At 38.7% G+C, this 8,445-nt stretch overlaps 1 protein-coding gene across 1 annotated transcript; it reads left to right on the top strand.

The window, feature by feature from the left end:
• The first annotated feature begins 793 nt into the window (after nucleotides 1–793).
• Nucleotides 794–7,951, top strand: ccdc173 (coiled-coil domain containing 173). Its single transcript, XM_037788894.1, has 9 exons — nucleotides 794–967; nucleotides 2,948–3,156; nucleotides 3,300–3,473; nucleotides 3,562–3,767; nucleotides 4,991–5,147; nucleotides 5,228–5,367; nucleotides 5,486–5,678; nucleotides 5,906–6,070; nucleotides 7,138–7,951. The coding sequence occupies exons 1-9, from the start codon at nucleotides 919–921 to the stop codon at nucleotides 7,492–7,494; spliced, it is 1,650 nt and encodes a 549-aa protein (XP_037644822.1). The 5' UTR covers nucleotides 794–918; the 3' UTR covers nucleotides 7,495–7,951.
• The last annotated feature ends 494 nt before the right edge of the window (nucleotides 7,952–8,445 follow it).

Here is an 8,445-nt window from a genome sequence, read left to right as displayed (position 1 = left end):
TAAATGACTTTTTTTCAGATATTTTTCAGACCTTTTTTTCAGACATTTGTCAGACTTTTTTATCAGATATTTTTCAGAATTTTTTTTACAGACATTGTTCAGAATTTTTTTCCAAGGACATTTTTCAGACTTTTTTTTAAAAAAAAAAATGTTTTGCCCTTTTTCGGACTTTTTTCAAACTTTATTTCTTCGGACATTTTTCGGACTTTTTTTTCTTCATGTTTTAGATTTTCTTTTTAAGTTAGTTCCATATTCGTCAAACGTTTGTAAATCTGAAATTTAGTTTTAAATTTTGGGTCTTGAATTCTATTTTAGTTGTTTATTTACTTTAAAATAGTTAAAGTGGCAATCTCGAAGAATTTCGTTAAAAATAAATGTCTATTAGCCTAAATCCCTATCCATAGCCAAATGAGGTAACACAGTGGTGACATTGTTACAATGTTTACAAACACATTTCACATAGTGGTGTCTGGGTTCCCAGTTGAAGTAGTAGTAGGTCTAGTAGTAGTAGTTAAGAAGTGATTGATTATTACTTTAAATGTTTATCTAATTGTCTTCAAAATATTTTTAATTCTTTGATTTTTCTGGAATACATGTTGCATGATTTGAAAAAAAGGTGCAAAGGTGCCAACATTTTTAGTCAGATTTATATGAAATTGAGGTGTGTGGTATATATAATATATAATAGAACTAGTGTTAGATTCAACATGTGGTGACACGTGGCGCCACCTGTCGTCCATCAGCGGAACTGCTTCTGATTGGCTCAGGCGTTGCCTGGATACAACGCAACAACAGATCTGACCTGAGGCAGCTGTATGTGAGATGTAAAGAGTTAAAACCAGCTACAGTCAACCTTTTATCTGTCAGCTGTTTATCTGGAAGCAGGCCTAGTGTTTGTGTCTTTACTATCGAGTAGAAATGTCATCTGTGGTTCAGCACGGCCGACGAAGAGGCTCCAGTAAGAGAGGTGAGAGCTAAAGAAACAGTTCTACTGAAGGTATCTGCTGTCGAGGCTAACAGACAATAATAATATGCAAGTCTTTGATAGAGACAGTCGTCTTGAAATCCTCTAACATTAACCTTAAACAAAATTCAGAATAATAATAAAGAGTGGCTCTGAAAAAAAAGTTATTATGCATCCAGTGTCATGTCCAAACCTGTAGACACTTTCAAAATAAAACAACTTCCTGTATTGGTGTACAATGTTATTTTTGCATTTACTTATGTCTTTGATATAAGTTAAGATAAGATAAGATATTCCTTTATTAGTGGGGAAATTTGCAGTGTACAGCAGCAAAGGGGATAGGGCAAAAAACAAGATGCATCAGCTAACACAGTAAAAAAAAGAGCTAAACAAAGTGTAACAAAATATGAACCATTTAAATAGAAGGAAGTATAAAAATAGGAGCAGTATATACAGTATTGACAATAAACAGACTATTAACAAAATAGCACAAGTGGAAAATGATATTGCACAATGAGAATGAATGAATGAATGAGATTCCACCTGAAAATATCAGGTTATTGTCAGTTTTTGGTGTGTAAGTGGTCTACTGGGAGCAGTGCTGGTTGTGAGGTCTGACAGCTGCAGGAAGGAAGGACCTGCGATAGCGCTCCTTCACACACTTATGTGCAGGGCCATTGCCAGGATTTTAAAAAATGTGAGTTCAAAAAACCCAGTGCACCTGGCAGTGCTATGCATAGCAGTGTATGCCAGTCAGTTTCATTACAGTGTCTGTGTTTAATGGTTTCTATTTTGTTATATTCCTCTTTTTAAGAACGACACACACACTCACACACACACACACCTATATATTTAATAAGACAAACCATAAAGGTATTCCTGGAAAATTCTTTTTATTCCTTTTTTCCCAAACATAGCATAACAAACATAACAAAATGTAAAACCGGTGCCATAATACAAAAAAAAATAAACGATATCTTACATTTAAAATTTAATATGTACATACATAAATACACACATACACATCGCTTCCCACTCCCACACAGAGACAGGTCCAGCCTTCTTCCCACCCCTAGAGGTAAAGTTACAGAAAAAATAACATAAAAATATTTTTTAAAATAATTTAATTTGTTAGTCAGAATTAAAAGTAATAAGTTCTACAGTAGTATAGTTCATGGTGGTAAGATAGAAACCTTAAATAAATAAATAAATTAATTAATTAATTAAATAAACAACACAAAGGTGTACACCCTGTCAGGCCAAACTCTGCAATAAAGTGTTTCAAACTGGAACTGCTGGACTATTTGTCCGATTTGACCAGTCACTTCAGTGGTTGGTGGTGATTTCAGAGAACCTAGGTTATTTAGGAGGAGCCACAGTCAGCCATCCTCTTTCTTTTAAAAATACTGAATCCCTTCATTACCTTTAAATCTATTTAACTTTTTTTAAGTGGGAAAAAAATATTTGAATTAGCCTTTTAGTTTCTATTTACAGTTTTACATATATAGGCTACAGTACATGCAGCCAACATATGTTTTGTATAATGTTTTATTTATAAACTGGTGAAAAACTATGACAACACATAATTTGGTGGCAGTACAGTACCGTGGAGTTAAACATAATCTGATTATCTTTATTGGTTATCATAGGATATACCTGATCATAATCATCTCAGGTACCGACAAAAAGAAGAGATTATAAAGGCATTTCCTCACTTGATCCCAAATCATTCAGAGCCCTTAAATAATATCATTCAAGATATCTGCTATTCAATTCGATGTGTAATTACATAATATAAGGTTCCAACATGGAAGAAATAAATACACCCCCCACAGCATTCTGGCTTCTGACTATTCTAGACTATTATCCTTAACTACCCAAATTACACAAAGTGATGATGGTGCATATTTTCAGTCCCTTTAAATACATTGTGTTCTAGACGTAATGTGTCTTCTTACTGTAATTTCCTCCTTTTTTAAATAGTGTCTTCAGCTGAGGAAGCCAGCAGGATGATCCAGCCACCAGATCTCCGACAAGTCACTGTCTTAACCAAGGCTGAATGGCTTAGGATTCAAAATGAATTGAACCAGGTTAATGAAGACAGGGACACTATGAGAGAGGCGGCAAAACAGAGAGAAGCCCTGCACCTGCGATCAAAAGAGGTGGAGAAACTGTGGTCCAATTCTATCGCTGTAAGTTGCCTGTATGCGTTTTTTTCCCACAGATTTTATTTGCTTTATTAAATTTAAATGTGCTTGTAAGGTTACACAATAAAATCACAATATGCTGCAGTAAAGAAAAAGGTTAACACACTGCATGTTTACATTTATCAAAGGGTCAAAGGAAAAAAAAGCTAGAGGCAAAGAAGATCCGGGAGGAGATTGAGGAGGAGATGCGGAAACTGACTGATAAAGAAGAGGCCGAATATCAGGAGCAGCAGCGGAAAGAGGCCATTGAAAAAGCCCAGACTCAGATGTATTATCAAACGGATCGTGTTAAAGGATTACATGTTAGTATCGTTTGAGAATTATCGTGTCACTTGTACATGTTTGGCTATACATGTTGATGTTTTGGGATGATGAATGATTACTCCACAGGGTGCGCTGTTGCTGACAGAGGTGTTGAAGGAGAGGGAGGCTCAGATTGAACTGAAGCAAAGAATCAAGAGCGCCTCTAAAGATGTTGACAAAGATTTCATGGATACGGTGAAGACCAGAGAGGACAAAGCCTTGAGACAGGAGCAGGAGAAAGCACTTCAGAAAAAGCTTGAGACACTGGCTGTTGCAGAGGACCTGAAAAACCAGTAAGTCTCACATCAGACACGACACCATGCTGCAGATGCACCAGTTGTCGGGGTCTTCCGACATGTTCTCATCCTAACTCGTCACATACTGACGCCTTGTCAGACCCCTCAGCGTCATCTTTTCGGTCGTACTAAGCACGTGCTTATCAAGCCCTCGTCGTCACTTTTTGGATGCAGTAAACTAGTGCTTAATGTTGTCAAGTAAGCAAAAAGACTTAGTTAGGTTTAGGAAAAAAACAACATGGTTGGTCTTAAAACTACTACGTTTGTACAGTGAAAATAACACTGAACGTTGTGAACACGGGACACAAACAAACAGCTGATTGTAACATGATGCACAGGACACAAACAGCGGTCTCCTGGATGAAAGCCTTGTGTTTGTTGGACCCATCCACCCGCCTGGTGTGTATTTTTTTCGCTCTTAAAGCTACGTCACCACACTCCCGGCGCACTTTCCCTGAGCGTTTCTATTGACACTGATGGGTTTACATTGTAGTTAATAGAAAGCTCGGTGTGTCTGATACCGGCGCTAAAGGATGCCTTAAGCGTTATATCTAACGCTGACGGCTGTGATGGAATAATTGATACACAAGTTATCTTTGGAAGGAAGAGGTCTGGAGCTGATGATGTCTTACAAAAGAAGGTTTATTGAAGCTTGATCAAGGAGAATTGTCAGGTCTCCACAATAGATGCTCTCTGCGTGAAGGGCCTCACAACTCTGCCCTTCCTCCCCGGTGCTCAGTGTCTTACCCCTTATCATGTTTTGACTTACTCCGTTCCTCTGGCATCTCTGACCCTGGTTGCCCTAGCGACTGGCTCTACGGTCTCCACTACAGGCACAGCTGTACAGATAACGGTGGCTCCTCTAGACAGGACTCCAACCCAAGAATGTCAACAGAGGGACACTCTGACAAACACTCTGACCTTTCTACCAATAAGAGAGGAATTGATGGAAAATTCCATCACAACGGCCATGACAAAGCGTCAGTATTTTCTGTCCTGGGAATGAGAACGGGCTGGGTCTTCAGAGAATTATAGATATTTCAAAGATATGCATTACTGTTGTATTATTGTATGGTAAAATTGCATGAGAATATGCATTTACCATCTTATTTTGCAGCTCAACTGTTTCTGGTTGTGACGAATTTCAAGTAACAATCTGAGAATAAGACTTGAGTAAAACATATTTTGCTTCACATGAGAATATGATTATTTTTCTTTAGGGTCAAAGAAATTGAGCTACTGAGAGAGCTACAGAAGATGGAGAACATGAAGGACGGAGAGGAAATCCAACGCCTTAAAGAGCTCAACCAGTGGGAGCAAAGGATGGAGGAAGAAAGACAAGCAAAGCTGAAGAAAAACCTCATGCAAGCTCACCTGGTAAGGCCTCAGCAGCGCAGGTTATCTAGTATTTGTATCCTTATTTTATAACACACATGTTTACTACTCTGTGTTTACAGGAACATGTCTCAAATAGAGAAATAATAAGAGCAAAAGATGCACAAAAGCAGGAGGCTGACGAGGAGCAAAGGAAACTTTTTCTCTCTGCAAAAAATAAAATGATAAAGTTACGGAAAGAGAAAGAAAAGGAATTGTTTGGGTAAGTAGATATCATCAACCTTGTACTAGCTTCTTGTGCACCAAGTCATCGGCCTTGACATCTCAAACATACAGTGGATCCCTGGTGGATCCTACCTGTGAGTTGTTTCATTCTTCAGAGAGGCCCAGATGCGCAGAGACTGGATCATGAACAAGCTGACCGTCGAACAGCAGGATAAAACTGACATTGAGGAGCAGAGGATCGCACAGGCCGTCGCTGAGCAGGATGCAAAACAGGCACAGCAGCAGAGAGAGAAGGAGGAGAAGGCGGCTGCAATGATGGAGTCGATCGCTGCACACAGAGAACTCATGGTAATACAAGTTCAGATGCTGCACCTGCAAAAATACAAACTGTAGCATAAAGCTTTTGTCAAGCCATTCATATTAAAAGTAATTTATGTGAGGTCGTGACCTGTGGGACCAAAAAATGTGTAGATTATTTTTTCCTTTTATAGCTGCAGTGAACTCTAATTTCACCTGAGACTCCAGTTGCAGCTAACAAAATGTTCTCACACCTGTAACACAAACTGTTTCTTCAGAGACTGGAGAAGGAGCAGAAGGACAAAACAGCAGAGCAGAAAACCCGAGACAGATTTCAGGCCAAGAAAGAGGCAGACAGAATATTTTCTGAGAAGCAACAACTGAAGGCTCAAAGGATGAAAGAAGATGAAAGAAAACTACAAGACTTCAATATCACACAAATGGTAATGTTGAAACTAAATCTCCACCACATCATTGCAAACTAGAATTACCGTCTCAAAGTTGTCTGTGTCCGCCAACCAGTCAAGTTGCAGTTTACATCCACGTCACACTTCATCCTATTAGACATTTTTGTGAAATTGTCATAATTAGCATATGAATTCTTGAGTTATGGCCAAAAATGTGTTTTGTGAGGTCACAGTGACTTTGACCTTTGACCACTAAAATCTAATCAATTAATCCTTGAGTCCAAGTGGCGTTTCTGCCAAATTTGAAGAAATTCGTTCAAGGCGTTCATGAGATATCACAAGAATAGGACGGACGTGAGGTGACAGTGACCTTTGACCTTTGACCACCAAAATCTAATCAGTTCATTCTTGAGTCTGTAGGTGAAAAATCAGACTCAGGAGAGAGAAGTTGGTGGAGATGCAAAAGACCCTTTATTTGCATAAAAGATCTGAGCCTTGCGTCTGCAGTCAACACAACAACTGATTCGTATTTTCGAGTACATCAGTATATCAAAACAACATAACACACACCCTTAATTAAGGTAATGATTAATCCCATTCTGACAGGTTTTTCCTATAATTCCCCAATCTGGCCTGTTCTGGTCAAATACAAATAGAAACAAGATATCTCTGTATCAAAGTCTAATGTCATGCTGACTGTTCCTGCACTTTCTAGAGGCCAGGTCACTATCACTGTCAGAACGATTCGACATTAACCCTTCTATGACAACATATTATACTGTAGTTATATATGTGTAGCTTTACAATGATTAACATAGGACTGTAGCAGTTTTCCACCACAAGTCTAAGTGGACGTTTGTGCCAAATCTGAAGAAATTCCCTCAAGGCAGTTACCAAAATATCACATTCACAAGAATGGGGCAGACATGAGATCACATTGACCTTGACCTTTGACCTCCAAAATCTAATCAGGTCATCCTTGAGTCCAAGTGGACGTTTGTGCCAAATCTGAAGAAATTACCCCCCCAAGCATTCCTCAGAATTTTGGTTTGGTGGTAGTTATGGTCTTTGTTTGACATTCATCTTTCTTGCTTCAAATATAGGCTGAAAAAAGTGCCATGCAACAGCAGCTGAGAAGAGAGGAGCATGAGTTTGGAGTGAAGAACGCGGAGCTCATTGCTGAAGAGGAGAATATGTTTCAACAGTACTCACAGAAACTCATCCGTGCAGCGGCAGAGGCTCAGCGAAATGTCTTTCCTCTTTGCAAAGCCGCAAGGGAAGGGATCGGAGGAGGGTGCGGTCCAGTTTCTGGTGGAGTCAGGCCGAGCTACCTCGTTAAGGACCGTACCGGTGCTCAAATGCCCAAATATGTCTCTGGTGCCACCCAGAACATTAAGAAGCTGAATGAGGCCGTAGATATTCAAGATGCAAAGTGTAGACTTGGGTTTACATGGTCATAGGTCACTCCCAGCTGGCGATTCTGGTTTTAAGAGTGTTGAGAATATATTGAATGTTTTAATAAAATCACTCATTCACTACTCCGTTGATTATACTCTCAATAGTGTGCTGTATTGTGAAAAGCAAATTGGGATTTTGGACACTCGTGAATAATCGCTATATTGCGTCATCACTTACTGTACAGGGGTAATGCCGCACAATTTTCATATTTAGAAAATACGACGCATTGAACTGTGTGATTAAAAGTGTCCATGGGGCGTCCTGGTGGCCTAGGTAGCATGTCGTTCCCATCTCCCGCCCTCATTTTCCTGTCGTCTCACTAGTAAAGGTATGAAAATGTACCCCAAAATGTGCTTTAAAAAAGTTGCCTCCTTGTCATGTAGACTACTTTTTTAATCCCATTGTTGAGATTTTTGAGAGCAATTTATATATAAATAAAGAATGATTTGATGGACACAATCAAAAGCTTTTGCAGGGATGTTTTATAAAGTGTTCATTAGGTTCATGATGTAGAGTGATATGTGCTTTAAATGTTCTCTGAGTGTTTTAGTCAGAACGCTCTACAGCAGTGGTTCACAACCTTTTTCTTTAAGGGAATCCATTTCTATCATTGAGTAAACCGGCAACCACTGACTAAGTCACTTATTTTATGGATATTTCATATTATATTCGATGCATAACAATAACCGTACAGAACAACGGATAAACTGTAAAAGTAACACAAATGGTGAACGCAATAACTGCAGGAAGTTTGTGTAAACAGAGATTTGGATGAATTTTGAGCAGACTATTTCCTGTGAATATTGCATCAGAGATGAGTTTTCCTGCTATTTTTAGAGTTAATACAATTCTCTGTGTTTTGTATTTTTTATTTTTAACAATCATTCATACTTAATAGGGTTCTTTTTGGACAAATTCAGTGTTTTCTTTTCCCTGACACTTGGCCATTGTTC

The sequence above is a fragment of the Sebastes umbrosus genome, chromosome 13 (genome assembly GCF_015220745.1).
Source record: "Sebastes umbrosus isolate fSebUmb1 chromosome 13, fSebUmb1.pri, whole genome shotgun sequence".
Lineage (NCBI taxonomy): Eukaryota > Metazoa > Chordata > Actinopteri > Perciformes > Sebastidae > Sebastes > Sebastes umbrosus.
The sequence above is the reverse complement of the archived record's forward strand: the minus strand, read 5'-3'. Positions and strand labels throughout refer to the sequence as shown.